General features: G+C 43.4%; 2 protein-coding genes across 2 annotated transcripts in view; one reads left to right on the top strand and one right to left on the bottom strand.

The window, feature by feature from the left end:
* Window positions 1-5111, top strand: part of nhsl1b (NHS-like 1b) — a 184992-nt gene extending 179881 nt beyond the window's left edge. The window contains 1 exon segment of the mRNA XM_029676409.2: window positions 2364-5111. Coding sequence (XP_029532269.2) covers window positions 2364-3030 — 667 coding nt within the window. The 3' untranslated portion in view covers window positions 3031-5111.
* Window positions 5112-6356: 1245 nt separating this feature from the next.
* hebp2 (heme binding protein 2) lies at window positions 6357-16604 on the bottom strand. Its single transcript, XM_029678790.2, has 5 exons — window positions 16466-16604; window positions 16156-16291; window positions 15922-16057; window positions 10033-10213; window positions 6357-9849 (listed from the first exon to the last, which is right to left on the bottom strand). Exons 2-5 carry the CDS (start codon window positions 16231-16233, stop codon window positions 9666-9668), a joined length of 579 nt encoding a protein of 192 aa, XP_029534650.1. The 5' UTR covers window positions 16234-16291; window positions 16466-16604; the 3' UTR covers window positions 6357-9665.
* Between the last annotated feature and the right edge of the window lie 82 nt (window positions 16605-16686).

Here is a 16686-nt window from a genome sequence, read left to right as displayed (position 1 = left end):
AAAGCTGATGGTTCATTCATTATTGAGCTAGTTGAACCTAAATCAGAAGCCACATTCCTGATGTAGGTTAGAGGCTTCACTTAAGAGCTTTTCTGTCTCTCACTCTCTCTGGTACACTCTGCTCTTCCAGTCTGCATGTACTCTCTACGTTCTCACACATGTGCATGCGTTCAATGGAGCATACACACACATCATTTGCTCACGCAGCCAACCGGTGTGTGTATCCTGGTCACGTGCAGCGGTATGATGGTCAGTGAGCTCCCGAGAATCCCAGGATTTCATTTTAGGGGATTTTATTTCTACTGGCTTTTTTGTGTGTGTGTGTGTGTGTTTGCGGGCTTTACTTTTCCTGGTGGATTTCTCCTAACTCTAATATCTTTGTAGGCTATATTAGAGGCAAAGACAAGTTAGGCCTTGTGAAGGAGGGAAGCCTACAGTGTGTATATGTAGACCTTAGGGCACCAGCTGTTACTGCTGACGAGAGGAACAGCACTGTTTGCCTTGTGCTCCCTCTACCCTCTCTACTCTACTCCTCTCTGCGTTCTCTCCCTCTCACTACTCAGTAACGGATGAGAAATGGAGGGAGAGAATGATTAAAACCTGAATGGATTGTTATCACAACCACAGCCGGGGTAGGATGAAACTGACTGGAGGGATTCTCACAATCAAACATTGTATTGAAAGAAAAAAATCGATGCACCACTCAAAACCTGTGTGATGGTTGTGTGTGTTTGTATTTCTTCATACTTTGGATCAGTATTTCCCTTTTTCTCCATCTGTCTTTCTCTTATTCCCTTTGCTCTGTCTGTCTCTCTGATATTCATTTTCTCTCTCCCCGCTCCTTTTCTCTCACCTTACCTCCTTCGTTGTGTTTGTCCTTTATCTCTGTAGTTTGTGTGTGTCAATAGATCAGCATCAGTCTGGGGAGTTAGATGTGGTGTTGACTGGGCCTGGTTAAATCAGGTGTGAGAGAGAGAGAGACGTTACGTAACCGTGCTGCTATAACCTATGGGCTAATGTACTGCTGGAGCTCTCATGGGACCGTATTGAGGTTGCATTTGGGGCACAGCCGTCCCGCAAACATCCCAGCCTCAAATAACAGACTCCTATCCAGTCTTCTCTCATACCCGGATCTCTCTCTGTCTGTCATGGACTCCATATTACATCATGGATATATCGTGCTTGTCTTTATTTCTTGTTCTCTGTTAAAGACCGTTGATTTACTTAAACCTCTCTGTCTTTGGACCTGATCTGAAGGATTAAATGTTGCGTCTGTCTGCCTCATTCACCCTTCCTCTATGTCATTAAATCCCTTTTGTCATGTCACTGTCTGTCCTCCACACTCTTCTAGCTCCACCTCTTCTTCTTCCTCCCTGGTGCAGCGGGGGAATGCAGAGTGAGCGTTTGAGCGCCCCTTGCCTAGAGAGGTTTGGCGTGGCAAGTAGCCCATTACTGTAATTGGCCGGTCCTGTATCTTCCCTGCGGTAACGCTAGCACTGGATTAGCACCATAATCCCCAAGCAACCCCTGGACTCAGATTAATTATGCTGTTTTTCCCTGCGCTAATCTGATCTCCCCTGCTAGCCACGGCTTTAGCACAACGCTTATGACTAAGGAACGCATTTCTACTTTTGTGAGTCTATGGTAGGTAGACATGGTGTCGTGGAGGAGGAGAATGGCAGCCCCTGCTGGCAAGGAGGCTGAACTGTCTTTAGATTTAAAAAAAAAAAAGCTCTGGGCACTTTTCCCAGTTAGTGTTGTTGATGAATTCCATTGTGCCACCTCTTAGCGTTCCCGTAGAGTTGCAATGTGTGCAGTTTTCGCATTTTGAATAAAATATTTAAAAGCACCAGCCCTCTCCTCCCCCGCTTCCCAGCCCCTGCTCCACTCACCCCCTCTATGTTAGATTACCCTCGCTTCTTCTAGGCTTCTGAAGCAATGCACCCTGGGATTGCTGGGGGCATTGTTGACATATGGCTGAATTGGGACAATGTTCAGAAGGGGTGTGTATGCCAACTGGCATGTCTTATTAGAGGAAAGCTTTGTTTTAAAAATAAAAGTTAGTACTGATGTTCCATCATTGGTTGAGCTATAGAGTAGTAGAGAATGTTTCATTGAGTGTTGATCTGAGTAGATGTGTTTGAAGAATTGCTTCTAAGCTTTGGTCTGGACTCTGGACAGTCTCCAACCACGCGCTTCCTCTCTACCCCTCCACCCTCTGTATATGTCCTGTACCCGCTGTCCTCCTACCCAGCCTGCACTATATCACTAACCCTGTTCTCCTATATATCCATCACTCCAACCTCAGCTTAATGTCTCTAACCAACCATGTCCCTAACCAGGCTCTCCTCCTCTACCCTTAGGTCCAAGCGGAAGGTCCTGGGTCGTAAGGAGTCTGAGGAGGACAAGCCGCAGGGCCACTCCCCCTGTCCATCTCCCCCCGTCACCCCCACGGGCGCCTCCCCCAGCCTAGTATCCTCGCTGTCCATGGGCAGGCAGACAGGCTCCATTCAGCGCAACCTGCGTAAGTCTGCCACCAGCAGCGACACCTTCAAGGCTCTGCTCCTGAAGAAGGGAAGCCGCTCCGAGACCAGCTTCCGAATGTCGGCCGCCGACATGCTGCGTTGCACAGACCCGCGCTTCCAGAGGACGCGCTCCGAGTCCTCCCTGGACCCGCCCTCCTCACCATCATCGCCGACAACACCACACAGCCCTTGCGCTTCCCCAGGTCGCAGCAAGAGGGCGCCAGAGGAGTGGGCCCGCAACGAGGGCCTGTCCTACTCCTCCCCATCATCATCACTGAGCGGCATGAAGTACGGGCGATCGCGCACGCCGCCCTCTGCTGCCAGCAGCAAGTACAACGCCCGCAACCGCATTATGAGCAGCCCTATGACGGTCATCTGCGAGCGTGAGGGAGAGTTAGCTGAGAGCGCAGAGTGCGGAGACGTCCCTGACAGCCAGCCCTGCCCCCTGCCCCTCCCCCCGCTCCAGGGTTCCAACGGCACTTTATCTGAGGAGAGCAGTAGTTAGATAGAAGGGACCGCCCCCTGGATACAGGGACTTGAACTCACTCATGGTCGCCGGGGAGGGTTGGGCCCAATGATGGGCCCTCCAGAGACTCATGTGCCCCCTGAGCCCCACCCCTGGCTCCAGATCCTGTAGATTTTGGACCTGGTTCTGAGGAAGCGGACCTGACTGGCCCTCAGACCGACCGGACAGTTCTTAGTCTGAAGTGGAGACCGACTCAGCTGCAGCTTTTCAAGACTAATTTTCCTGCATTTCATTTTGATAACCCATTGTTTGTGTTACAAAAAAGTCATCATTATCGTTTTTTTTCCAAAGACTGATTTTCCCGTTTTGTTTGTTTGCTCGTTTTAATTTAAAAAATATTCCTGTTAGAGCTTCAGAGGTGCTGATTGTATTCAGGGTTGGTTCCTGTAGTTTTTAGGTTTCTCTAAGGTTAAGGGAAAAGCTAAGGTGATATGAAGGTATTGAAAAGTGACAAGTTGTTTTTATTTTGGCTGCAGTGGTGCCATTAGTTAGTCAGGCGTTGGAATGTGGAACTTGAAGGTGGCTTAAATGCAGTGTATTTCTGCTCTGCTTGCTGTTCATCTCCTGTTATCTTGAGTCTTAACATACCATTGCTTGTGAGTATGTATGGTAAAACAATATAGAACATGTGGCAAACAGTAACAGAACGGTACACCAAATGGTTCCGGGACACAGCTCCAGTTTTCTTTCTGCTCTTTGAAGTCTGTGGTTTGCAGGGGCTGGAACTTTCAGTGGTAAAGGGGAAGTGCAGAGGGCTCGTGACTGCCCCATAGGGACAGGCAGGTGCAGAGACGCACATGGACAATGGCTAGGTCTATTCTACACAAGACACACAGCCAATATGATGGATTTAATATGGAGGTTTGGAAAACCTTGGATTTTTGGAATTTTAGTTTGTAGATTTGCACTGTCCATATGTGTTTTCTTTTTCTTTGTTTGTGTCATTTTAAAACCATGTGTTTAGAATTGTTTTATCATTAAGCCTGTGTTTAGGAATCCTCCTTTTCCTTCACGTTTGGAAATTAAGAATTCATCTTTTAAAAAAAAAAGTCAAATGGAAAAATATTAACTGCAAACTGTCATTTTTATTTGTGATCATTTTGGTTACCAAAGAGCTAAACAATTAAATGTAGCCTGCTGTTTATGCTAATATGGATACAATCTGAATCTGTGATTAGCCGTACTGGACCGGACCTATTGACCGAGGTCCAGTATTGTGGAGTTTGATGACATAACCTACTAGAACCTTCTAGGGCTTATGATTACCATCACGCAGTTTACGTTTCTACTAGGTTTCTCTCTCATGCGCAGTTTTTTATGGTTCTTTTGGTTTAAAAAAAGTTTAAGTAGCATTACTTGTTTTCAAAGACTTTGTCATTTTTTTGAGCCCTTGTTGAAAGGGAGTGTTTTTCTTTTGTAGACTATTTATTTTAAAATAGTGAGGTTGTGACGTGGTACTCCAACACCCAGCCAACCAGCAGTCAGGTACTCCCAACACCCAGCCAACCAGCAGTCAGTACTCCAGCCCCAGACAACCAGCAGTCAGGTGGAGGTGAGGAAAGGTTTGGGGCGGGGAGGGATCGGGAGGTGAGGAAAGGTTTGGGGCGGGGAGGGATCGGGAGGTGCAGGAATAAGTGGAGAGCCTGGACCACAGTTCACGGGCTAGGTTTACAAAGCTAGAGCAAATATTGTAACATTTATAGTGGTATTAAAAACCTAAAGAGGTACAACAGTGGTTAACAAAAATATTCCACCCTGGTGCAAAAGCTCAGTAAATCTGACTTGATGTATCATAGGAGGTGACAAGCGTGACTCTTCCTACTCTCAGAGCCTGTAACAACCCAGGTTTAATCACCTGTGACCAATGGGTCTCGCAGAGTTCAGACCCAGCCATGATTCAGAGCTCGTCTCCCATCCGGCTCATGATGGGACTTTATGAAGTCTCAATCTCAGCTCGCTGAGGAAGAGGAGGGGAAGAATGAAATGAAGGTGGATGTAAAGGAGGCAGGCAGGCTAACCTCTTGTGTATATGTCTGTGTAATAAAACATGTTGATATTTAGTGTCTCGTCTCTACCTCTGTGTGATTCACGACCATCTGCCAGCCCGCCGCCCAAATCACCGCCTCATTAGCACCGTTGCCATGGCACCCACTGTCGTCTGTCATCCGGAAAACTTCTGAGGCCATCACTTAGCCCCCACTTCCTCCTCCAGGTCATCCCTTATGCCTCTCACCTCTGGACGTCCCGTTAGAACTCTGCGTCACCGGGTGTCACATAATATTCCACTGTTGTGCCATCATAGCTGTGTGACATATAGTGACACTGCATAAATGTCACCTCTTCTAATATTCCATGAAGACAGAGACCGTGTTGGTTGCTGTAATAGAGACCAAGTTATCTCCATAGGGACACTGGCTTGGCATATTCACCAATCCACACACTGCAATATGAAATGGTGCTATATAGAAACACAAAGCACCCTTAGTTTTAGCAGTCCACCCACTATTGGGCTGACTGGTAGCCCGCAACACTTGAATATTTAACTGTGTTACTCCATCTCCCCTTTAATATTCCAGACAGCAGTCTCAACATTTCACTGTCACATCAATCAATGCGACGCCTCACTCCCTCCCTCCCATCATCATTCCAGTGACATGCTGTATCTGGCCTCTTTCCAATACTCCCAAGTGTCACTGCCCCATACAGACCCTAGTCAGCCAACTTATCTTCAGATATAAGATCATGGTACTGGGACAATTCCTATTGACTTGGTAATGCTCTTCATTATAAAACCCTTGACTCAACATCTTTACTGTTTTTTTCCAATATGCATCATTTATTCAACAGTTCAATTTACTGTACATAAGTAATTCAAAACTGTGTGGGAAGCAATTTCTTGTGCAATTAATTAATATACTTAATGTATGGTATCAAATACAATTTGATTGGAAATATCTGAAGTCTCACAAAGCCACAAGGCATGGGACATGTTTCTGACTAAGCAGCAGCAGACAATACAGCAGTGTCCTGCCCTGGTTCTGCTGACCGTCTGAACATGATATGGGGAACAATTTTCCTAAAAATAAAGATGAGTCCGCACACACTGACCTGACTGTGAGAGGAGGATAGGAAAGAGAGATCGGGGAAGCGAAAGGTATGGATGAAACAGGATTTCAGCTGGCTGTGAAGAGTCATGACCTTCAGTTTGTAAGACATACAGATTTGTTGTGTACCTAAGGATTTCAACCTCCAAAAGCACTGCTCTCAGGAACTAAAGCCCAAACACAGACTACTCCATGAAAGTAGACATTTTAAATGTATTTAATCACGTTTTACATACATTGATGTAAAATAGTACATACATTAAGACATTATACATCCACAATCATGTAATAGTGAAAAGTATTCCTTCTTTTAATAAATCATAGTAAAGAATGTAACACTATATACACTGTGTACAAAACATAAGAAACACCATCCTGCCTCAATTCGCAGGGATGTTGACTCCAATCCTTCCCACAGTTGTGTCAAGTTGGCTGGATGTCCTTTGGGTGGTGGACCATTCTTGAGACACACGGGAAAGTGTTGAGCGTGAAAAACCAGCAGCGTTGCAGTTCTTGACAGAAACCGGTGCGCCTGACATCTACTACCATACCCCGTTCAAAGGACCTTCATTTTTTCTTTCCCATTCACCCTCATTGGCACACATATACAATCCACTGTTTCAAGTCTTAAAATGCCTTCTTTAACCCGTCTCCTCCCCTTCAATCTAAACTATTTGAAGTGGATTTAACAGGTTACATCAATAAGGAATCATAGCTTTCACCAGATCAGAGACTGTTTTCTCTTCTACCGCACAGCAAGCAGTACCGGAGCGCCAAATCTAGGACCAAAAGGCTCCTCAACAGCTTCTACCCCCAAGCTATAAGACTGCTGAACAATTACTAAAATCACCACCGGACAATTTACATCAACCCCTCCCTTTTTGTACACTGCTGCTACTCGCTGTTTATCTATGCATAGTCACTTCACCCCCACCTGCAAATGATCTCAACTAACGTGTACCCCCGCACACTGAGTCGGTACCGGTGCCCCCTGTATATAGCCACGTTATTCTTATTGTGTTACTTTTTATTTTAGTCTACTTGGTCAATATTTTCTTAACCAACAGTGAATTTCAAGAAGAGTTAAGGGCTTGTAAGTAAGCATTTCACGGTAAAGTCTATACTTGCCGTATTCGGCGCATGTGACAAATAAAGTTTGATCAGTCTGTCAAGGAAAGAGCATGTGTTCCTAATGTTTACTACACAGTGTATAATACATTTTTCCATTGATCCAGCTTCTGTCCCTTTCAGAACCTAATATCAGTTTGTATCATAATATCCCAACAAATGTGTCATTTTTTTTTGGGGGGGGGCGACAAGATGCAGACACACATTACATTTTCACATCATCATTGAGACTTTCTCACAGTAATCTATAGTTCAGCAATAGTCCATAAGCATGTCTAGTCATACAACGCAGCCCTCAGAGCTAAGCCACACTGCCAAGTCCTCTGTAAAATGTACATAGTTGCCACCATTAATTAGCAGTTTGAATATGCAAGGCGTCTACAATGAAAAGTACAAAGTAAAAGAGCACAAAAGTTGAGAAGCTTAAAACAAAAGTTAAGTGAGTCAGGAATTCAGTGTCAAAGTTCAAAGGTCTTCCCTGTACATTTAATTTTCTGAAGATGTGCTAATGTTAGCTTATATAGGTGCTTGTCATGCCAGCATCTAACGGAATGGAGTTCAATTATTTTTGAAGTCCCTTGTAGTATACAATGTAGTAGAAAGGAGTCTCAAATAGCAGCTACAGTATTTCATCAGTCCCTTCAGTGACCTGAATATTAAGAGCATCTAAAAAGCTCCTTGACATCTGTCTCTTAGTTTCTTTAAGTATCAACGGAAAGGTTATTACTGTACTATCATTATTACAAAAGGTCACAGACATTGCTTAGGCACTTGTGATTATGCTTCAAAAAGCTGCATATCTTTTTCTAATCATAGTGGGAATGGGTGCTATTCTGTTCAGTTCCTTACCTTCCTCCCCAACGTGTGCACCCGTTGACTCCCCCTCACGGAATGAAAATTAGACTGTTTTAAGATAGCTACACTACATGACCAAAAGTATGTGGACACCTGCTCGTCAATCATCACATTCCAAAATTATGGGCATTAGTAGAGCTGCTCCCCCCTTGCTGTTGTATCAGCCTCCACTCTTCTGGGAAGGATTTCCACTTGACGTTGGAATATTGCTGCGGGGACTTCCATTCAGCCACAAGAGCATTTGTGAGGTCGGGCACTGATGTTGGGAGATTAGGCCTGGCTCGCAGAGGGTATTCCAGTTCATTCCAAAGGTGTTCGATGGAGTTTAGGTCAGGGCTTTGTGCAGGCCAGTCAAGTTCTTCCACATCGATCTCAACAAACCATCTGTATGGACCTCATTTTGTTGCTGAAACAGGAATGGGCCTTCCCAAAACTGTTGCCACAAAGTAGGAAGCACAGAATAGTCTAGAATGTAGCTGTTATTTGTTATGATTTCCCGTCATCCCTTCAATGGAACTAAGGGGCTCAGCCCAAACCATGAAACACAGCCCCAGACCATTATTCTCCTCCACCAAACTTTACAGTTAGGACTATGCATTCGGGCAGGTAGCGTTCTCCTGGCATCCTCCAAACCCAGATTATTCCGTTGGATCAGATGGTGAAGCGTGATTCATTACTCCAGAGAACACGTTTCCACTGCTCCAGTCCAATGGCGGTGAGCTTTACACCACTCCAACCGACACTTGGTATTGCGCATGGTGATCTTAGGCTTGTGTGCGGCTGCTCAGCCACAGACACCCATTTCATAAAGCTCCCGACAAACAGTTCTTGTGCTGACGTTACTTGCAGAGGTAGTTTGTAAGTGAGTCTTGCAACCGAGGACAGATGATTTTTACGCGCTTCAGCACTCGGGGGTCCTGTTCTGTGAGCTTGTTGCCCACCACTTCGCAGCTGAGCCATGTTGCTCCTAGACGTTTTCACTTCACAATAACAGCATTTACAGTTGACTGGGGCAGCTCTAGCAGGGAAGACATTTGACTAACTGACTTGGAAAGGTGGCATCCTATGACGGTGCCACATTGAAAGTCAACTGAGCTCTTCAGTAAGGCCATTCTACTGCCAATGTTTGTCTATGTAGATTGCATGGCTGTGTGCTCGATTTTATACACCTGTCAGCAACGGGTGTCGCTGAAATAGCTGAATCCACTCATTTGAAGGGGTGTCCACATACTTTTGTATATATAGCACAGGAGGTTGCTGGCACCTTAATTGGAGAGGATGGGCTCATGGTAGTGGCTGGAGCGGAATAGTTGCAAATACGTCAAACACATCATGGTTTCCATGTGTTTGATGCCATTCCATTTGCTCTGATCAACCCATTATTATGAGCCATCCTCCTCTCAGCAGCCTCCACTGATATAAAGTGTATCTGGTTGTCCATGCCTACACCAATCCAATACTTCTAAATAAATGAGTGTTCAAGTGCATACTTCGAGGAGAAAGGTAGGGACCCCCTTTGAACCGTTACTATGGCTCTGTCTTCTGGAGGATCCAGACCTCATTTCTGCGGTTGACTAGTTTGAAGGGGCTGTCATAGCCACAGACGTAGTAGGGCATGTCCTTGTAGCGTGCCCCGTCCCTCTGGAGGCTCTCTAGCAGATTCAGAAGCTCCTCACGACTCTTCTGCATGTTGGTGAAACCCCCATACGTCCTGCATGGAAAGACAGGGAGCATGACGAAGGATATATTTTATGAGGGAAGGAAAGAAAGGATACTGGTGCCGTGGTCTATGGTCTACTACTCACAGATGTGTCCATGAACACTAACTGCTGGCCCTATACTGCCTCACATTTCAAACGTCAGCAGGTGAGCGAAACCTGTATTGGTCCATTACCTGACAAACACAGTGAACTCCTTTCTGTTCTCCAGGAAAACTTCTGGGTCGCTGGGCAGGGGCGGGGCGGCCTGGTGCTCCTCTGGGATATAGAAGGACACTGTGAAGGTGGTCTCACAGGCCGGGCCAGCACCAGGGTCCACCAGACACGTCACTGGAGCTGTCATCTCCACGTTCTGCTCTGGGAGACACATACACACACAAGCCAATGATAGATGGCCAGATACGCAACACATAACCAGGACCAGGCAGTTAGACTGTGGATATGACAGACACACACAGTGACACAGATAGTGACTCCCTAAGTTTAATACTGGCCATGTGTCCCTGACATACAGACATTAGATGGTAAGGATATCACATTTTCTAAACAGACACTAAAGCCACGACTGCCCACACAACACACCTGCCCTATGTACTTGCTGCCCATATGTCACATGCCCTAAACACACAGAAATATGATGCACAACACCCTCGTAAAAAATATATGTGCACCTGCTATCACTTGAGACACACTTTACCCTCTTTCGTTTGGCACTAGTTCCTACTTCACTGTAGGGTTGTGGGTCACATACATTGAGTGTACCAAACATTAGGAACACCTGCTCTTTCCATGATTGACTGACTAGGTGAAAGCTATGATCTCTTATTGATGTCACCTGTTAAATCCACTTCAATCAGTGTCGATGAAGGGGAGGAGACAGGTTAAATAATTATTTTTAAGCCTTGAACGGAGTATGGTTTGGACACACCTACTCATTCAAGGGATTTTCTTTATTTTTACTAGTTTCTACATTGTAGAACAATAGAAGACATCAAAACTATAAAATAACACATATGGAATCATGTAGTAACCAAAAAAGTGTTAAACAAATCAAAATATATTTTAAATTAGAGATTATTTTAAGTAGCCACCCTTTGCCTTGATGACAGCTTTGCACCCACTTGGCATTCTCTCAACCATCTTCATGAGGTAGTCACCTGGAATGCATTTCAATTAACAGGTGTGCCTTGTTAAAAGTTAACTTGTGGAATTTATTTCCATCTTAAATGGGTTTGAGACAAGCAATTGTGTTGTGACAAAGTAGGGGTGGTATAGAGAAGATAGGGCAATTTGGTAAAATAAGTCCATATTAGGGCAAGAACAGCTCAAATAAGCAAAGAGAAACAACAGTCCATCATTACTTTTAAGACATGAAGGTCATTCAATCCGGAAAATGTCAAGAATTTTGAAGGGATCTTCAAGTGCAGTCGCAAAAACCATCAAGCGCTATGATGAAACTGGCTCTCATGAGGACCACCACAGGAAAGGAAGACCCAGAGTTACCTCTGCTGCAGAGGATACGTTTATTAGAGTTACCAGCCCAAATAAATGCTTCAGAGTTCAAGTAACAGACATCAACATCAACTGTTCAGAGGAGACTGCGTGAATCATGCCTTCATGGTCGAATTACTGCAAAGAAACCACTACTAAAAGGACAATAACAAGAAAAAAAAGAGACTTGCTTGGGCCAAGAAACATGAGCAATGGACATTAGACCGGTGGAAATCTGTCCAAATGTGAGATTTCTGGTTCCAACCGCCGTGTCTTTGTGAGATGCAGAGCAGGTGAACAGATGATCTCCGCATGTGTGGTTCCCACCATGAAGCATGGAGGAGGTGGTGTGCTGGTGACACGGTCTGTGATTTATTTCGAGTTCAAGGCACACTTAACCAGCATGGCTACTACAGAATTCTGCAGAGATACGCCATCCCATTTGGTTTGCACTTAGTGGCACTATCATTTGTTTCTCAACAGGACAATAATCCAACACCTCCAGGCTGTGTAAGGGCTATTTGACCAAGAATGAGGGTGATGGAGTGCTGCATCAGATGACCTGGCCTCCACAATCACAGACCACAACCAAATTGAGATGGTTTGGGTGAGTTGGACCGCAGAGTAAAGGAAAAGCAGTCAACAAGTGCTCAGCATATGTGGGAACTCCTTCAAGACTGTTGGAAAAGCATTCCAGGTGAAGCTGGTTGAGAGAATGCCAAGAGTGTGCAAAGCTGTCATCAGGGCAAAGGGTAGCTACTTTGAAGAATATAAAATATATTTTCATTTGTTTAACACTTTTTTGGTTATTACATATGTGTTATTTCATATTTTTAATGATGTCTTCACTATTATTCTACAATGTAGAAACTAGTAAACATAAAGAAAAACCCTTGAATGAGTAGGTGTCCAAACATTTGACTGGTACTGTATATGTTTGATAAGTTTTGTATAACAACAAAAGTGGCGATGAAGATAATTTTCACCATAATAATGCACCTTTATAATAAAGCGTTACATGCATAATCGCAGTTGTCGTAACTTATGAGAATAGTGCAAATGCAATCGAGTATCAAATCACACACATCATCAAGACAGCCTCTAGTACTTTATAAACTCACCTCACTGTGATTATAAATTTGAAGAAATTAGTTAAACAGCAGGTTGAAACACCGTAAACGAAATGGACAGCGCTTTCTAAGGTGATGATTAATTAAAAACACTCATGTATATTAGAGCTGATGCCCAGAAAAAAATAATTTTAAATTATGATTGTGCCATTATACAATACATAGTCTACTGCATATTATGCACTGCAGAAAAACAACAAAACTGATGTAAGATTTATTTGATACATAATTGAGTGTGGACTATATTATGCACACTAGATGGACTGGTTACCTTACGCTACGCTCCAAACTACAGTTGAAGTCGGAGGTTTACATACACTTTAGCCAAATACATTTAAACCCAGTTTTTCACAATTCCTGTCACATTTAATCCTAGTAAAAATTCCCTGTCTTAGGTCAGTTAGGATCACCACTTTATTTTAAGAATGTGAAATGTCAGAATAATAGTAGATAAATCATTCTATTTCAGCTTTTATTTCTTTCATCACATTCCCAGTGGGTCAGAAGTTTACATACACTCAATTAGTATTTGGTAGCATTGCCTTTAAATTGTTTAACTTGGGTCAAATGTTTTGGGTAGCCATCCACAAGCTTCCCACAATAAGTTGGGTCAATTTTGGCCCATTCCTCCTGACAGAGCTGGTGTAACTGAGTCAGGTTTGTAGGCCTCCTTGCTCGCACACGCTTTTTCATTTCTACCCACAAATTTCCTATAGGATTGAGGACTGGGCTTTGTGATGGACACTCCGATACCTTGACTTTGTTGTCCTTAAGCCAATGTGCCACAACTTTAGAAGTATGCTTGGGGTCATTGTCCATTTGGAAGACCCATTTGCGACCAAGCTTTAAGAACATGATGCTGACACCCCCGTTCTTCACGGTTGGGATGGTGTTCTTCGGCTTGCAAGCCTCCCCCTTTTTCCTCCAAACATAACGATGGTCATTATGGCCAAACAGTTATATTTTTGTTTCATTATACCAGAGGACATTTCTCCAAAAAGTATGAGCTTTGTCCCCATGTGCAGTTACAAACCGCAGTCTGACTTTTTTATGGCGCTTTTGAAGCAGTGGCTTCTTCCTTGCTGAGTGGCCTTTCAGGTTATGTCGATATAGGACTCGTTTTACTGTGGATATAGATACTTTTGTACCCGTTTCCTCCAACATCTTCACAAGGTCCTTTGCTGAAGTTCTGGGATTGATTTGCACTTTTCGTACCAAAGTACATTCATCTCTAGGAGTCTTTCCTGAGCGGTATAATGGCTGCGTGGTCCCATGGTGTTTATACTTGCATATTAAATGTTGTACAGATGGACATGGTACCTTCGGGCATTTGGAGATTGCTCCTAAGGATGAACCAGACTTGTGGAGGTCTACACTTTGTTTTCTGAGGTCTTGGCTGATTTCCCCATGATGTCAAGCAAAGAGGCAATGAGTTTGAAGGTTGACCTTGAAATACATCCACAGTTACACCTCCAATGGACTCAAATGATGTCAATTAGCCTATCAGACGCTTCTAAAGCCGTGACATCATTTTCTGAAATTTTCCAAACTGTTTCAAGGCACAGTCAACTTAGTGTATGGAAACTTCTGACCCACTGGAATTGTGATAGATAATTCACTGTGTCTGTAAACAATTGTTGGAAAAATTACTTGTGTCATGCACATAGTAGATGTCCTAACAGACTTGCCAAAACTATAGTTTGTTAACAAGAAATTTGTGGAGTGGTTGAAAAACGAATTTTAATGACTCCAACCTAAGTGTATGTAAACTTCCGACTTCAACTGTGTGTGTGTATATATATATATATATCCATGACGTCTGGACAGAACGTACAGCCTTAGACCATGCTGTTGATTCATTGATTGTGCAGGGCGGCTTACAGTTAGTCTACAATTTGTATTTGAACAGCCTAGTAATAGGGATTGTTTTGAATTTTCATAATTAATTGGGTGACACATCACACACAGAATTCCCTATTTGAGTCCATACAGAAGACATTTTCCCCCTGCCTATTTGATAATGGGCCATTCTAAATCGAAACTAATTTGACATATCAGTAAAGACAAGATTAAATTGAGAATAGTCTGATGGGTGAAAATCAGAGGCAAGGAACAGAGCACAAGCTTTTTCTGCTTCTTTCTCAAATCATCAATAGCCTATAGTTGCTCCATGCAATTTGTTTTTTTTACATTTATTTAACTAGGCAAGTCGGTTAAGAACAAATTCTTATTTACAATGACGGCCTACACCGGCCAAACCCGGACGACATTGGGCCAATTGTGTGCCGCCCTATGGGACTCCCAATCGCAGCCGGTTGTGATACAGCCTGGATTCGAACCAGGCTGTATCTAGCACTAAGATGCAGTGCCTTAGACCGCTGCACCACTCGGGAGCCCATACATGATTTGATTTCTAAGAAATTCTAAGATTTGTTTAATTCACAACTAAAGTTGCCAAATAACTCTAAATCTAGCATATAGGACGTGTTTCAAGTGATCATTTATACACTCAATATAGCCATGCCATATGCGCACTCGCTCAGTAATGGGGAAAAAAATATCCTTTCATTTTTTTATAGCTAAGATCAATTATAATCTTCTTACTATAAACTCATAAAATAAATGCACAGGCTTTATAAGCATATCTTGTCAGCCAAATTAACTAGCCTACAGCCGTTGGCATGGAGCATAGCCAGATACAGTAGGCCAACTGATATTCTGAAATATATTTTCTTCATATCATAATATTTCTTTAGACCTGACTACAATAAATAATGGATTTATTGTGATGGTGTATGTTAAATTGATATATATATATATATATATATATAGCTGAAGTTGGAGACATAGCAGCTTGTATGTGTGGAAGCCTGGAGATGCTAAACGTGTTTATGTTCATTAACGGTCAATTACCGTGAGACCAGCAGTCTTTTGCATGACAGTAATTGGTTGACAAAATGTAATTACCGCCACAGCCCTAGCCAGGCTCACCGGTTTCTGTCAAGAACTGCAATGCTGCAGGGTTTTTCACGCTCAACAGTTTCCAGTGCATATCAATAATGGTCCACCGCGCAAAGGACATCCAGCCAACTGGACACAACTGCGTGAAGCATTGTAATCAATATGGGCCAGTATCCCTGTGGAACGCTTTCGACGCCTTGTAGAGTCCATGCCCCGACAAATTGAGGCTGTTCTGAGGGCAAAATGGGGTGCAACTCAATATTAGGAAGGTGTTCCTAATGTTTTGTACACTCAGTGTAAATTTATCCAAAGGGACTTGGTCATGCTTGCATACATATTGGTGGTCCTGGAATGGAAATCGAATTCACTATCCTCACATTGCAAGCGCCATGCTCTACCAACTGAGCAATAGTTAAAGTGCCTGTAAGCATGTTTGTTTCTAAGTGTGTAGCCTAACACCTAATGACTGAAAGTGTGACTTACTGTTGTGGTTGTTGCCCTGGATGTAGCTGAACAGGCGTCGGAACCCAGTGCTTATCGCAGCCTGCTGCTCCATACCAGTCAGAGTAGTGCTTATCCAGTTGGTTGTCTGATAGGTACGGACCTCATAGTCAGGAGCCTGAACCACACACACACACACTTGTTGTAAACTTGTACTTGTTCATCCAGAAAAGGTATATCCATATCTAAGCTGACTGGGTACTAAGAACCACCAACCTTATTCTCCTCGTTAGGTGTAAACTTTGGATTCTGCAAAGTAGTCGAAAAAATAGCTTGCCCAATTGTTTTCAGCATTGTGGGAGGTTTCTGACCAGTCCTAAAGTCCTTCTCATTCAATACTTGATGTTCAAAGCTAAAGAAAAAAGGTCAAACTAATATAAAACACAACTTCGCTGATCATACCACAAAACAACTATAACTTAAAATCAATCATTCACAACCTGTTCCTAGATAGTCATGTTCACAACAACTTGCCTCTCCCCACAGGTAGCTAGCGAGATAAAGAGTCTAAAACGACAGTCCTTACCTTCTTCGAAATTACTGGTGTGTCAATGTACTAGCTATTTATTTATCGTTTTTCCTGGATAGAAATTACAAAATGGTCCAAATGTAGGTGTTTCATAACAGGGTCATTGGGGGAGTGGTGCGTTTGTTGTTACAAAATCCCTTCGGTCACATGATATTTACGTAGCAACGACAGAAAAACGTGAATCCTGATTGGCTGCCCAGAGTTTTTGTAAGCCATAA

Source organism: Oncorhynchus nerka, linkage group LG13 (assembly GCF_034236695.1).
Source record: "Oncorhynchus nerka isolate Pitt River linkage group LG13, Oner_Uvic_2.0, whole genome shotgun sequence".
Lineage (NCBI taxonomy): Eukaryota > Metazoa > Chordata > Actinopteri > Salmoniformes > Salmonidae > Oncorhynchus > Oncorhynchus nerka.
The sequence above is the reverse complement of the archived record's forward strand: the minus strand, read 5'-3'. Positions and strand labels throughout refer to the sequence as shown.